General features: G+C 36.8%; 2 protein-coding genes across 5 annotated transcripts in view; one reads left to right on the top strand and one right to left on the bottom strand.

Annotated features, from left to right (window-relative positions):
• The window catches only part of LOC127414794 (inositol 1,4,5-trisphosphate receptor type 3-like), a 73,984-nt gene extending 72,236 nt beyond the window's left edge, over nucleotides 1-1,748 (bottom strand). For all 4 annotated transcript variants that reach the window (XM_051653096.1, XM_051653097.1, XM_051653095.1 and 1 more), the window contains exon 1: nucleotides 1,369-1,748. Coding sequence is in view for 1 of the 4 variants with exons in the window: in XM_051653095.1 (XP_051509055.1) it covers nucleotides 1,369-1,460 (92 nt within the window). In the remaining 3 variants the exon portion in view is untranslated. The remainder of the gene's footprint in view (nucleotides 1-1,368) is intronic.
• An 8,627-nt stretch (nucleotides 1,749-10,375) lies between these two features.
• On the top strand, nucleotides 10,376-13,565 carry LOC127414817 (G-protein coupled receptor 37-like 1). The gene is made up of 2 exons (XM_051653147.1): nucleotides 10,376-11,184; nucleotides 11,902-13,565. Exons 1-2 carry the CDS (start codon nucleotides 10,528-10,530, stop codon nucleotides 12,742-12,744), a joined length of 1,500 nt encoding a protein of 499 aa, XP_051509107.1. The 5' UTR covers nucleotides 10,376-10,527; the 3' UTR covers nucleotides 12,745-13,565.
• Nucleotides 13,566-15,832: the final 2,267 nt, after the last annotated feature.

Genomic DNA, 15,832 nt, shown 5'->3' with positions numbered 1-15,832 from the left:
TTTATACTAAAAGTCAGGTATACAGGATAAATTTAAGCAAATATGCTGGTTTCTTGATCGTAGTACAACATATGACATACAAAACATACAATAGTGCAACATAACAGTGCAACAGTAAACTGTCTGGTATAGTTCGGTAGTATGTAGCTGTATGTGTGTATCAGTATGCTATGTTAGTTGATAAGTAGTTTTAGTTTAGTCTCAAAGTTTGTAGTAAAACAATCATAACTGTGTAATTTTAATTATGCTACCTCATCTGTCAGCATGATGCCGGTCAATCACATTCAGTCTCTTTGTACGTTACGTCATTGATTTGGCCGATGCTCGCTCGCTCATGTCCCTATGGAGTGTGTGCACGAGCGCGAGCAACAGGTAGCTGGCTGCAGTTCACTTAATGGCCACAGGTGTCATTAATAACAAGGGTTTCTGAATCTTACACACTTTAAAATCTGTTATTCATCAAATGTAGACAATTCAATATTTAACTTGCATGATTAGTTCTAAATACATGACACAATTAATCTAAAGGGGACAGTGGTTTTACAGGAGGGGATGCTTTTTGGTATTTCTTGCAACAAGGGGGAGGTTGGTACCCATTCACTTGCATTGTATGGAGATAAGATATTTTTCTAAAAATCTTAATTTGTGTTCAGCAGAAGAACGAAAGTCATACACATCTGTAATGGCATGAGTGTTTGTAAATGATGAGAGAATTTTATTTTATTTTTTGGGGGGGGGAGGGGGGGGTGAACTATTCCTTTAAGCTGATGTTTTTACAAACAGTTTGAGGGAAGTTTCTAATGGAAAAGTGGCCCCAGCTTCCTTAATCAAACAGGTTATATACAGTAACAGAATTATAATAGTGTGTTGTAGCTTATACATTTTTAAAAACATCTGTTTTTGATATTGTTGACCACCTGCAATCTTGGAATAGAGCTGATAAACTGATGAACACCAAATGAATAATATATTCCAGGGACCAGTACCAGCACCATAGCATACAACAAATTTCTCAAAACATGAAATATTATGATCTGATTTAGTATTTATTCAAAAGTGCTTCACAATCCAGGCTGTGACTGCACTACTAAAAACACCTGTGTGACGCTCCCACACTTTGCATACCAAAGACTCTAACACATAAAAAGGTCAGCAACAAAACAGCCAGGGAAAAAAGAGAAAAGGTTTGCATTTTAAAAATCAGTTTCTTTTAAAATATTTGTTATAATTTAGCTGATGCGAAATTGCATTTCACACGATAGCTGCAGTTTACGCCTGCATTTTTAATAAACAATATAAGTGTTTTGCTGCTGCAGGGTCTGAGGAGTTGAAGGCAGGAAGACAGTGAAGTCAATGAAAGTCACTTACCCCAATGTGCTTATAAAACCATTGACAGTTCCTTCTGCATAAAGGGACACAATATCCCCTATATGCAAAAAACTGGACGCTGAATCAGACATCTTCGCTATTTAAAGTCTGGATGCTTCAATATGATCTTAAGTACACCGGACACTTTTCTTGACAACTCTTCCTGATAAAGCGGGCGTGGGCACGCGCTTCACCCACAGTTAAAGTATAAATACATCCCGGTAGAGTTGAAACCACGCAGAAGGACAAAAAAACTGCAAAAGTTTATTACAGGCTGAATGTGCAGCCGGGAATGGTGACCAGAGAGTGGCAGATGTGACTCGATCTTGGAGCTTTGCGTCGCTGTACCTGAGATCATAGTGCTTCAAACCAGGAAGCACGCGCAACTTTGTCAAGTTAAAACACGCCTGTAGGGGAGGGCATCGCGTGGAAGAATACAGATGAGACACTTCACTCGCTGCAAGTATGTGACGCGACGCGAAACAAACCTATAACGCTCCCGTTAGCTATGATCAATGAAGTTGCTGGACAGTCATATCTAAAGCCAGACCTGCTATCAAAGAAACAAAGAAAGAACTAGTGTAAACTAGTATATTGTATTTTATTTATTTAGCTTTTTAGACTCGTTTTGGATTCGTTATTAGTATGCTTCTGGTATAAGTTCATACCGAACATGTGCGTCTTCGACTGTTGCGCCGCGTTTTGCTGCTTTGTCAGCGTCTCGCGCATTCGCGCCACGTTTTTTAGACGCCGTGTCAAGTTAAAGGTGCTTTAAGCGATTTTTTATGGAATGGTATGCAGAAAATGTTCCTTATCCATGAAAGATGTCACTGAAGATATCCCAATGGTCTCTGTGACAGCATTAGACTGTGTAAAAAGCAAACAAAAATGTGTCTGCAGGCCGCGGTCTCTGGCGCGTTCTTAAAGTGTTGTTGTATCGAATTATTGAGGCTTAATGCCATATTCTGATTTACAATGTGTCAGTTGATGGCACAATTTCACTACTGTTGTGTTTGACAACATTGAGAACATGCTTTGGGACTCAGCTGTATCTGTGCAGTGTTTTGGAAAGAGGGGGCATGGCTAAATCAATGGCTTGTTCCCGTGGAAGTTCCAGAACAGCTCAAATTGCTTACAGCACCTTTAATGCCATCTTTGTTGGGCGGTGTTTTACAAAGAGGGGCATATCTAATTTAATGGCTCAGTGTTGTGGAAGTTCCAGAACAGCTCAAATTGCTTACAGCACCTTTAACGCTATCTTTGTAGGGCGGTGTTTTACAAAAAGGGGCGTATCTAATTTAATGGCTCAGTGTTGTGGAAGTTCCAGAATGGCTAAAATTGCTTACAGCATCCTTAAAAATTACTTAAATGCTCTATTTGTGGTGCTGGGTCTTAGAGCGAGATCTGCAGTGTTGTTCAGCTGATGGGCAAACACACACACAAACATACACACCACTGGCATTAAAATTAGAAATGGCAAAAAGATTACAAAAGCTTCTGACACTTAAGCCGAAAGGTCTCAATGAGATCTAATATTTTATTACTCTGGTTTAATATTAGTGGTACATTTAATACCATGGTACATTTTAAATAGCTTAGCAAACTGAGTAACTGTGGCTGGTGGCTCTCATGTCGGGCAGTGCACTGGCTGGTATAAAAGCAGACCCACCCAACTGGACATTTTAGGGTTAAATTTCCTGTTTCATTTCATAAAACAAACCTTGGTGTTCAACAACACAACACAATACATAGGGCATGTGGTCTAAATATGGGCCCACAGTATAATGTTCACATTAGTAAGTCAGTTCAACCTCTACCGAAACGATATTTTTTTAGACATATTAATCTGATCCACAGAGCAAGACATCTTTGTGTACAATACTTCTAATAACCGCATGAAAGCAATGTTATCAATATTTAATGCTTTATTCTTGCACTTTTCAAGTTATTTTAACCAGTTTATTCTACAAAGCCATGAGTGGCAATGTTGAGTTTTGAATCCATTTCCTGTAGAATTTGACATTGTGTGTTACTGTATACAGTATGAATACTGTAGACAGCTACTACAGCGAGAGTATTTCGCACTTTGATGTGTTCCAGATGTAGTTGTGGTTTATAGCACTAGGTTTTAAATTTGCAGCTGAGAAAGGTTGCATAAACCTTTTAATTATCTCTGCTTCAAAACAAGGTCACAATACGTTGATGTTGCATATAAAAGGGGTATTCAAAAAGAGTTGAGGAAACAAAAGAGCCATCAATAGTAAGAAAAAGTACTAAGAGACTTGTGCATTTGTGACATGCAAAATCACATCTGTGCACAAGTGTTCGCTCTGAACGTTGTGCCATGTTTCCACGTATTCAAAATGGATGTCTAGGCAAATTTGCATTCAAATCAAGCTTCAGGAAAGATGGGATTCAATTGTGGCTGGATATGCATTGCTGGCTGGCATATGAAAGTCAATTACAAGTTTATTGCAATTTCCCTAAGCTCTCTCTTAGGCAACCCCACATTTTTGGTTGAAATGTGACCTCCACTTCAGAAACTACAGGGATATTTCGGACAATTAGGTACACAATGTGATTTACACAAGTGCTTGATAGTCCTGAAAATACATATACTGTAACAAGGTGCATATTAGCAAAGAATTTATCCATATTGTTATTGTTTTGGGACAAAGTATTTGCTCATAATGTAATGGTTGCCAACACCACATAATCTCCAAAAAAATACATTTACATTCATGCATTTGCCAGACGATTTTATCCAAAGCTTCTTGCAGTGCATTCAATGTATACATTTTATCCATTTGTGTGTTCCCAAAAAAACAAACAAAAAAACTATTACAATGGTGTTGCTTTACCAACCCTACCAGTTGAGCTGCATGAATTATACAATTGTGTGTGCTGTGATTTCCTTTCCAAGCCACTTTTTTCCATTTTTCTTTCTTTAATTAGTGAATATTCCCCACATAACAGCAATCAAAATTCAGACACCATAGAAGGTTTTCTTTCTCCAGCCTTAGTTATGGCCTCATTTGGAAATGTCTTTAAATTCACATTATTTTGAAGCCCAGTATTTCACAGGTTCTTTGCTACCCTTCGCTGACCCGTTAAAGAGGCCCGGATTATATTTAGTTAAAATTTCCCTATATGGCCATGGTGAGACACACATTTTTGGTTTACTACATATTAATGACTGTTAAGAGACAGTTGGTTGAGACTGTGGAGACAAGGACTAGCACTTGCATGATCTGAGCATGTTAAGAGGGCTTTGCTATATTAAGCAAAACAACACTGGCCAAGCTGTTAGACTCATCCCTCTGTGTGTGCCAGACAATTAAGTTGTTACAAATGAACATGTTACACCATTGGCTGCCAAACATAGTTGTATTGCAATGAATGGATCCTCTATTCCATTATATAAGGGGGGTGCTGAGGGTGCTGAAGCACCCCTAGTGAGCAAGATTGGAAAACAGTATCAATGAGACTTCATATATTTAATTGCATTTATGCAGTATATCATTCAGTTTTTGCTTTCAGTATATCTGTCATTTATGTTAATAAAGATTGTGTCCTGTTTCGGAGAGATTTGTCATGCATGTGGTCAGGGCTCTGCCAAACTGTAGAGAGCCCTTGTGATGGATACTAGTGGACTTTTTATTCTCCATTTTTTCCTTTTATTTGCGCAAAAGCAAAAAAAGTCATTGTTAACAATGAAACAGTAATTTAACAATAAATTACAATTAAACTGTTATTGTATTTATGCTGTTGTTTAATAATAAATATTGTAGTGCAATATTACAGTTTATATGAATATAAACAAATGAATCAAACCTCAATCTTAAGTATTTTTCTCCAGAAAAAGTTTGTGTATGTAAGCTCATCCTTTGAAATTATAATAATAATAAAAATTTTTAAAAAAAGAACAGAACCGGTTAGAGCTTTAGTGTTCTCGTGTTTCATCGCGATCACTGACACCTTGGATATTGAAAATCTCATAAAGACATTTATTAGCATCACCCCTGAGCGCAAGGCCACATTTTGGGTCTTCAAGTAACAGGTAGGACATTTCTTAATAGCTTAATAATTTAGCATTTGGGTTCATTTTAATAGCTATTTTGTCTGAACAACTGTATTGTGTTTCATGGTTATTTCTCACTTCACACTGACATGACAACAGTTTTGAATGTGGTAGAATGTAACTAATGCATTGGCTGGCTTACTGAATGACATAATTGCTGGTGAAAACGTTGCATTGCGTTTTGTGTGTGTGTGTTTGTATGGTGATAGATACAGTATGATCCCCAGGGAGACATGTGGTTCTCTGATGCCCTCCTTGCACGTGCATGATGTATACAGTATATCGTCTGCCTAAACTGCAGCACCCTTTGCAAAAAATTATTTCCTGTGCCTGTAGAGATCCAGGGGGTATTTCAAAGGCTCCTAAGAGTCATGAAAGCCAAAGAAAAACACAGCAACTACTGATATTTCACTTTATATTAAGTCAATTACAACTACTGAATTTTCATTGTAAGAAACTAAATTAATAACATTTTCACCCAAAGATAAAATTCTTTCATTATTTACTCACCCTCATGCCATCCCAGATGTGTGACTTTCTTTCTTCTGCTGAACACAAATGAAGATTTTTAGAAGAATATTTCAGCTCTGTAGGTCCTAACAAAGCAAGTGAATGGGTACCAAAATTTTGAGGGTCCAAAAAGCACAAAAAGGCAGTGTTAAAGTAATCTATAAGACTCCAGTACTTAAATGCATATCTTCAGAAGCAATATGATAGGTGTGAGTGTGAAACAGATCAATATTTATGTTTTTATGATCAATCCCCATTTTCACATTCTTCTTTTGTTTTTGGCAATTCGCATCCTTCGAACATATTGCCCCCTACTTGGCAGGAAGGAGAATTTACAGTAAAAAAATGACTTAATTATTGATCTTTTTCACACATATCATATATCTTCTGAAGACATGGATTAAACCACTGGAGTCATATGGGTGACTTTTACGCTGCCTTTATGTTCTTTTGTACCTTCAAATTTCTGGCCACCATTCACTTGCATTGTATGGACCTACAGATCTGAAATATTCTTCTAAAAATCTTTATTTGTGTTCAGCAGAAGAAAGAAAGTCATACACATATTGGATGGCATGAGGGTGAGTAAATGATGAAAGAATGTTCATTTTTGGGTGAACTATCCCTTTAAGAAGAATTTGATGGGTTTCCATCAATACAATCATACTGACCCAGGCCAGTTGATGTTTTAGATTTATTTAGCTCTGTTTTTTTCTATTGAATTAAGATCTTAATTCATGCACATAACACTGAAAAACAATGCATGTTTAATCGGCACACACACACACACAAAACAGAAACAATGACAGTTGAGCAGACCAAGAGAATAAAAAATGGAAAAGAAATAATTGTGATGCCGAAAGACATAAACAGACAAAGGGAAACGCTTTCCATAACTGATGCGAACAAGGCCTTTCCTGCAGACAGGTGTTATAAAAAAGAAAAAACACCTGTCAGTGAAAAGTGTTGCAGTGTGTCACTAGGCAGTGTGTGTGTGTGAGTGTGTTTGCATATTTAAAGCACGGCTGTGCTTCCTGCACAAGATTTCCAGGTTTACTTACAGTTCATATCCTTATTGACACAGGGAGATGTCTACAATGCCTCAGCCCACTTATCAAATAGGAAGAAAATATAATTACAGCAAAAAATGTTCTCTGTCAGTCATAAAACATCAATTTGTTGTAGTCCTTACATTTCCTCACTTTAAAGGGAAAAAGTAACAAATCCATGTTTAGAAACATCTCTTAGAAAAACAATGCATGTTTAATCGGCGTTATATATCTTTCCCAGATATATAACGCTGAACACATTTCCCATAAATGGATCCATACTGGAGCATCTCTGGCTCAATTCTCTTGTGAAATGTTCTTCTGAGTAACCGCTAATGACTCGCCCTCATTAGTATTAGATTGAGATTTCCTGTTGGTGTCAGATGGCTTACAAGATTTAGACATTATCGTGTATGGTTTTGCTCTTGCACCAAAACAGTATAACAATATGATTTTGTGATTATTCTCTAATTAGTATTATGGAAATATAAATATAAGACAAGTTCACCCAAGACTGCTTATTTTACCGTTATTGACAGCAGGATTGTTGATATGCACATTTCAATTTTCAGTACTTCTTGACAGATGAGGGTGTAACTTTGGGATTAAGAGTGAGATATTCTTTGCGCTTTTGTGCATGTGTGAGAAGCAGAGATAATATCCATTTAGATAATCTATCCTCCAACCATAGTGGTATAATTAGTAAAAGAACCACTCCTTCCTGTTTCTGTAATACTGCTGCTCATAAAGCATCAAGTTTCAGAGTTTTGCAAGCACCATGTATGATGTGACTCATATGTGCAAATAATTTGTGTGATAACACTTTTATAGAATATCTTAAATGGAGTGAATAGTACAGTCACTTATATTAACACACACTCACAACCATACTAACACTCATAGACACTTAAACGAGATAACGCATTGTGAGGATTGCATGTATTGCACGAGAACACAACAGAAGAAAACTATGACAGTCCATAAAAGCAATCATGCTTCCAATCTTCCAAAACATAGGTATATATATATATATATATATATATATATATATATATATATATATATATATATATATATATTTTTTTTTTTTTTTTTGTTTTTTTTTTTTTTAATTAATTAATCACTTCTCCATATCTGAGTACAATATGTAATCAAATGGACTGGAGTATTAAACGTATATGAAAAAAAAATTAATAAATGGCATGTAAAAACCATAAACCTCTCCACTATGAGGAGGAGATTTCATGTGTTGTATTACCAATTTCTTAGACACGGCTTTAGGCCTTTAATACTTGAAGTACCTCCCGGGTCAATTTGACCCATTTTCGATTTGAACACCGATTTACATCAACTGAACTTTAACTTTTCGGCCTGAAACTTCATGACATCCTCCATGGAGGTGATCTGAACATGATTATGTAAAATTATTAATTTTATGTTTTTTAAAAGTAAGTTATAAAGAAAGTCCCTTTGTAGTCCCTCTGGGTCAATTTGACCCAGTTAATATAAAGACTTGCATGAAAGCTGTAAAACAGTAATCCAGTTCCAAAAGTTATTTATAAGTACACAGAAACTGTTTAACTTGAGCAAAATGAATAAGAAAATGTGTGAATGGTTGATATATCTGGCTGACAATGAGTAATTGTGTCACTCAAATTCAACATGCACTAAACATTTTAACACTGGTGGCCAGAGGAGGCCTGCAGTAAAATATGGCCACTGCCCTGTACACCTACAGTACTTCTGTACACTAAAAAAAAATGTTAACCTAAAAAATCTCCTTTATATGGCAACTTAAACATTAACTGGTTTTATTTGTCAAAAATATTATTTAACATCACTGAATCAACATGAATTTACACCAGCAAAACTAATTTCAAGGGTTATATTAGGTAGAAGTAGCTCTTTATGGTAACACTAAAGGGCCATTCACAACAGACAACGGTCCTTGCTCAAAAAAAAAAAAAAAAAAAAAAAAGCTAGACGCAGAGACATGGACAAATCGCATGTTTATACAAGAAAACAACTGGGAAACAGTGCAGACGTACACAAAAACAGGTTACCATTTTTTCAGTGTTGTATTCATGTGCAGACTGTGCCCTCCCCAGAGCAAAACAGGAACAGCAGCACAAATGTCTCTTCAGCAAGTTGATAAATAATGACATCCACGCAACCCAACTTTTGAGGACTTTAGATGGCAAGTTTTTGTGTAACGTATCAAAATGTTGAAATTATAGTAATATTGAGATTTGAGTAAAATGTGATTTATAATCTATGTGCATATGTTTTTCCGTTCTCTAGTCAGATATAAAGTGTGACTAGACACATCTACTGTAACACAAAGTAGAATCAATTATCAAGATTAAATATAATAAAAGAACACAAGTTTCAATAAGCTTATGAGTCATTATGAAATGTTTAAAGGGTCATATAAAATGTAAGACAAAGGGGATTAAAGGTGTTTCGTGTTCACAGTTATAGTATTTTTTTTTTAACTGCTAAAACACCAACATCCAAATTAACACGAAATTTCTCCATACCAATACCAATTCTCCCTTGACATTCTCTGACTTGCACATACAAATTAAATTCCATAATCACAGTGAGATAAATCAACTCCTTGAATGTCTTTTTATCATTGATAGATTTAACTACAAAAAGCTATTGCTCTTAAACTCATGCCCCTTTATCTGTTTGCAGTGTTGTGTGTAATCCAATTACAAAGTAATTAGTTAGTCAAAAAAGTAGTGTAATGAAGTGCATTCATATTACAGTTACTGACTTTCAATTAATTTAATTACTTTTAAGTACATTATAGGATTATGCTTATTTCTAATATATTATTTATGTAGAATACATGAATTATGGCCCCGTAACGAGTCATTGTAAAGGAGAAATGTGAGATGCTGAGTGTGACTTGTGTGTAACAATGAACAAGGAAGAAATATAGACATTATTTTGAATTTGGAAAAAAGGAAGTGTTTCAGAAAGTAACATAAATGTAAAGTAAGTAGTAATGTGATTACTTTTCAATTATGTAATTCATTAAGTAATCTGATTACAATTTTAGAGAAATAATTAGAAGAAATTATTGAGAGTAGAATAATTCTTTATAAAAATTTAGTTTTTTGTTTTCATTTGGAACCTCTTTAAACTCGGCTTGAGGGTCATTTTAACAATCAGGTTTAAAACCCTAATTGCAGTAAATCAGTTTATAAAATGGCAAAGAGCTTTAAATCATAATTTTAATGCCAGCAGAGGGCATTATCCCCATCAGACCGCAAGGAAGAGTAGAAGCAGGGGGTGTGCCTCTGTGGAACCCTATTGAGAGTGAACAGCCATCCATGGCTTTGCTAAGAGAGCCTCATTCTGAAAGAGAGCTGACTGCAGAAAACAACTTTTGGCACAAAGGATCGCAACTTCGGCAGTGCCTTCAACAGGGTCTTCACTTAGGAACCTTGCTGGACAGTTTAAAGTAGTGCCCTCTAACTTGTACATTTCTGGATTTTTGCTTTAAAGATGGGGATTAGAGATTTTAAATTCATTTATTTTGCAACATTGGTTTTGCTTCTGAGTGTTTGCATTTCAGGAGCAAAAAGAGAAAAGCCAGGGCAGAAAGGTCAGGACCCAAATGCGAACAAAAAGACACCTTTGAATGTTGAAGAGGACAGCTTTGATCAAGATGATTCACAAAAACACACTCAGCAAGAAGTAGTGTTTCCTTTGGAAGACAGTACGGTTGAAGATAGAGGATCCACGAACACAACAATTGCAAGCCATTTGCCTTTCACAGTGATTTTCAATTCCTCAATGCCTGGAAATGAAAACAGCAATGAAACCACTGGTGAAGAAATCCCTAATGGCAATCCAACTAAAAGGAGCATCACAAAAATCCACAATCCATTGTTTCCTATCACTGACAGCTCCTACAGTGCCTATGGCATACTCTTTCTGGCCTTTGTGGTGTTTGCCTTTGGTGTTGTGGGTAATTTGGCAGTAATGTGCATTGTTTGGCAAAATTACTTCATGAGGAGTGCGTGGAACTACTTTCTCGCTAGTTTGGCTTTTTGGGATTTCCTGGTGTTGTGCTTCTGTCTGCCTATGGTGGTCTTCAATGAACTCACCAATAAGAGGCTGCTGGGAGATTTCTCCTGCAGGGTTGTGCCTTTCATAGAGGTGAGGGCCTTATAAGGCTTAGTCTAAAGTTTATATTTAGTCTTGATCAGTTTTACATAGATTCAGCATTCAGTTTGGCCACTGTCAACATTTATTAACAGCAACTGTCAAATTTGTCATTAGCAAAGTTTCAGAGCTCCGGCCAATGGATTCTAAGCGTTCACAAGACATACACAGATATACTTCTGGTTCTCTGATATTATAGAGCACATACCATCAAATCTGAACTTTAATATGTAATGTTTTTTCTATTATAACCTGGATAATGAACAAAAAATATTATAAGTACCCTGGCCCAGATGGAATATGCCGATTTTCTGTGGGAATCCCCTGCATTTGCTGCTCAGATTTGAGGAAATCTGTGGAATTATTTGGAATGGATTTAAACATGATAAAATGCATTAAACTGAGCTGAGATTACTTCACTTTTATTGGTAGCTCAAAGCAGTATCAAATTTGCTAAAGTAGCTATTTAACGAACAAACACGTAAATGACAGACAATTGAATTCTGCAGAAATTAGAGCTTTCTGCATTGTTTCGTGCACAGATTCGGGGTGGCTCTGTAAATGCACAATAACCATGATAATTTTGTGGTTATTTGTCTCTAAAAATCCTTGCATATCTATGTGCATTATAATCCACATTAATAATATTACAAACAAATACACAAATAATTACTCAAGGAAGGTAATGATCTGTTTTTGTACATCCTCTAGGTAACATCACTTGGTGTGACAACTTTCAGTCTGTGTGCTTTGGGTATTGACCGTTTCCACGCTGCAACAAGCTCCCTGCCAATGGCCCGACAGGTTGAGCGCTGTCAGAACATCCTGGCCAAGCTGGCCGTGGTGTGGATTGGCTCCATGTTGCTTGCGGCTCCAGAGCTGCTCCTGTGGCATCTGCATCAAGTGACACCCCCTACTATGGGCAACCAGGTAGACACCTGCATCATGAGTCCATATCCAGATCTCCCAGAATCCATCTATTCTCTGATTATCAACTACCACGACGCACACATGTGGTGGTACTTTGGCTGTTACTTCTGTCTACCTGTCGTCTTCACCCTGCTCTGTCAGTTGGCCACTTGTAACGTGTCCGGCGGGGGCCAAAGTTCTCCCAAGCGGCCAGAGGACCAATCTCCATCCAAAAAACAGAAGCTTCAGCATGCTCAACAGGTCGAGCGACAGCTAAACTGCACGGTCATGGCTCTAGCAGTGGTCTATGGAGTTTGTATGCTGCCGGAGAACATTTGCAATCTGACCCTGGCTTATGCGCCCATCCAGGTGTCAGAGGAGGTGTCTTCTCTTTTGGCCCTCATAAATCAGTTTTTCCTTTTCTTTAAGTCGTCAGTGACACCCGTGCTGCTTCTTTGCCTGTGCAAGTCTCTGGGCCAGGCCTTCATGGACTGTTGCTGCTGCTGCTGTGAAGAATGCCAACCAAGCAACTCTTCATCCACCCAAAATATTGCAGAAGGCAAGCTCAAGTCCACCAACGACGTGTCCTCCATTTTTTTTGACAAAGCTAAGGACAGTACGACCATCTTGTCCATTGGTAGCTGAGTAGGCGGATCCCGTCCCTAAGTAATCATGAAATGAATGGAGCCACACCTACCACCTACCCTCATCCCATTATCCACAAATGTCCATCTTTAAATTGGCAGTTTCCACTGTTAATGTTGGTGCATGTTTGCACTGTTCGCAAATTTGAGGCCATTTTTACCATTTCCATGGTTTGAACATGAACTGTTAGTAGGTAAATGACCCTTTCAATCAGCAGCAAGTTTTAAGCTTGGCTAAGTAAATTATAAAGCTGAGGTTTCATTCCATTACATCTCAGGATGGCTTAATATCTACTATCACCAGGGTCTCAAATGAAGTTATCGTAGTTTTTTAATTTCCCAAACTCATAGTTCTACTGTTATGTAGATACAATTGTGAATGTTATGTATAGTTCCAGGTGTTTCAATTTATTAGTAAAAACACTCTGTGAGATCAGAAATGCTACCAGATCACAAATAATACATATTGTTCATATATATGAAAACTTGCTAAACAAAAAGCTTGGTAAGGCTTGAGAATATTTGTCTGTTAGGCTAAAGTTATTTATCACTAACTTTAATTATTACTACATTTTTCATAACCACTGAATATTTGTCCACACTGCTGATTTTCAATGTCTGTATATGCACTCAGCTGTATCATTAGAATGTAAATAGATCATTTTTAAAACAGCAAAATCCTGAGTAGTAGTATGAAAATACAAAAATTGAATGGTCTCTCCTCAGTGGACTATTGTAACTTTTGCACATAGTTGCTTTCATAAGCAAATTGTTTTAAAAGTCCATAAAACGTTTAAAAACTCAATAAATACCTTTAAATAATTTATGTTGTCTAATTAATCTTTGAAGTTGCAAGAAATAGTATAGTGTAAGAAAGAGTTGTACTAATCTGTCATATGCCAATCAGAACCTGAGGGAGAAGATTTGTCATCACAGACTTGGATGGTTTCTTCATTCCCATAAGGTTTCTATTGTTAGAAAAGGAGATGGAAGCCTCTACTGTGAATTTCAATGCCCAGACTACGGCGGAGTTGCCAAGATACCGTCTAAAAATTCACGTGTTTTTCAGATTGGCCAAGTGCGAAAGAAAAGGAAACCCACTTGGATTTCCTACCCTTTTCAATGTGGGAATCAAGAATTTGTCAATAGTAAAAAGTTTTTATGATTATCATGTTTGTCATCGAGCCGACCAGTGAGAATCAAAGCAAGAAACTAAAAGGAGTCATTACCATGAAACAAAAGAAGTGTTCAACTGAAATGTTAAAACTAGCCCTTAAGTATCCATTTATAAATATTATTATAAAACTAATTAAATGAGTTTGAAGCCTTTAAAATGCACATATGACAGCATATTTTGTATCAATGCGCCATGTTGCTGTTCCACCACCAACAACAGCCTATAATTGTTTATTCCGATGCTTGTTAATAATTAAATGTTTATTGAAGATTGTCTCTTTTGCTATTGCTACCATTTTATAAAAAGCAGTATATTTCCATTTTAATACGGTACCTTTCATGATGCTAAATTAAATATCTAAATGGTAAATTCAGTGTTTGGGTTAGACAGGGTGTTCTTTAAGGGGTTTTGAAGTCTTCTGGTTTTGGCCTGTGCTCAGAGCCTGTCAGGGACTCAGAAGACAAGTGAGAGAGGAAGAGAATGGCCTCATTAGAGAATTGAAGTTGGACTTGAAGAGAGAGGAGCGCTGCTGGCCATAATGACTGAAGGAGAACAGATGAGCCTCTGTTCCCTGTAATGCATTTGTGGCACAAATCAACAAATCACCTCACAACACTCATGCCAATGACCAATGAAAGAGGAAACATTATACTACAGTAAATCAAAGCCTTAAACAAAAACGATTAAAAAAGATGGTTTTAAACTTTTTTTTTATTAAGGATGCCATCCCATATGTGTATGACTTTCTTTTTTCTGCTGAACAGAAATGAAGATTTTCAGAAGAATATCTCAGCTCTGTAGGTCTTTTCAATGCAAGTGGATGGTGGCCAGAAATTTGAAGGTCCAAAAGAATTTAAAGGCAGCATAATAATTATCCAAATGTCTCCAGTGGTTAAATACATATCGTCAGAAGTTATATGATAGGTGTGGGTGATAAACAGATCAAGATTTAGGTCATCTTTTACTATCAATCTTCACTTTTACTTTCACTTCCACATTCTTTTTTTTTTTTGGTTTTTTTTGTGCAATTTGCATTCTTCGTGCATATCACCATAAGCAGGCAGGAAAATAGGTATAGTAAAATAGGACTTAAATATTGATCTGTTTCTCACCCACACCTATCAGATCACTTCTGAAGATATGGATTTAACCACAGGAGTCAACTGGATTACTTTTATGCTGCCTTTATGTGCTTTTTGGACCTTCTGGCCACCATTTACTTGCATTGTATGTACCTACAGGGCTGAGATGTTCTTCTTAAAATCTTTGTTTGAGTTCAGCAGAAGAAAGAAAGTCATACACATCTGGGATGGCATGAGGGTGAATAAATGATGAGATAATTTTCATTTTTGGGAGAACTATCCCTTTAATTCAATTGCAATCTAATTCATTTTGCATCCATTTGAGCATGACAGCCATACATGTGATGGTCTCACTGTGTCTGTCATGCAATCAGTAGCATTTGCCATGAGTCTCATTGAGGACACATTCAGCACAATGTCAGTTTGGACAAGAGAGAACATATGTAATATCATGCTGCTCCAAGAATCTTCAGACAGTTTTCCTTGACTGAGAGCAGGAAGTGGGCATGTAATTGGTTTAAATATTAAACCAACCAAATTGAACCAACTGCATAGCAACGTACTAAACACCACTCAAAACACCTTAGCAACTGCATAGCAAAGCCCTGGCAACCATCCACAACACCGTAGCATAGCATCATGAAGGCAAATTTTGCAAGGCCAAGCGCCACTCCTTGTTTTTTATGTGATTGAGTATGGAAAATGTGGCATGTGACTGAATGCTGGGTGTTTTTATTGTCTTTCACAGGTTTTAAACTGCCATTTGCAAGAACCTCAAAACAGACAACACACTGGGAATGTGGTTAGTTAATTAGCATGATTTATGTGAA

This window comes from Myxocyprinus asiaticus, chromosome 24, assembly GCF_019703515.2.
Source record: "Myxocyprinus asiaticus isolate MX2 ecotype Aquarium Trade chromosome 24, UBuf_Myxa_2, whole genome shotgun sequence".
Classification (NCBI taxonomy): domain Eukaryota; kingdom Metazoa; phylum Chordata; class Actinopteri; order Cypriniformes; family Catostomidae; genus Myxocyprinus; species Myxocyprinus asiaticus.
The sequence above is the reverse complement of the archived record's forward strand: the minus strand, read 5'-3'. Positions and strand labels throughout refer to the sequence as shown.

What these genes read in the sequence shown, in the direction of transcription:
- LOC127414817 (XM_051653147.1), top strand. Translation starts at nt 10,528, where the DNA reads ATGGGGATTAGAGATTTTAAATTCATTTATTTTGCAACATTGGTTTTG. An exon ending in GGGTTGTGCCTTTCATAGAG is followed by an intron (nt 11,185 to 11,901) that starts GTGAGGGCCTTA and finishes TACATCCTCTAG; the next exon opens with GTAACATCACTTGGTGTGAC.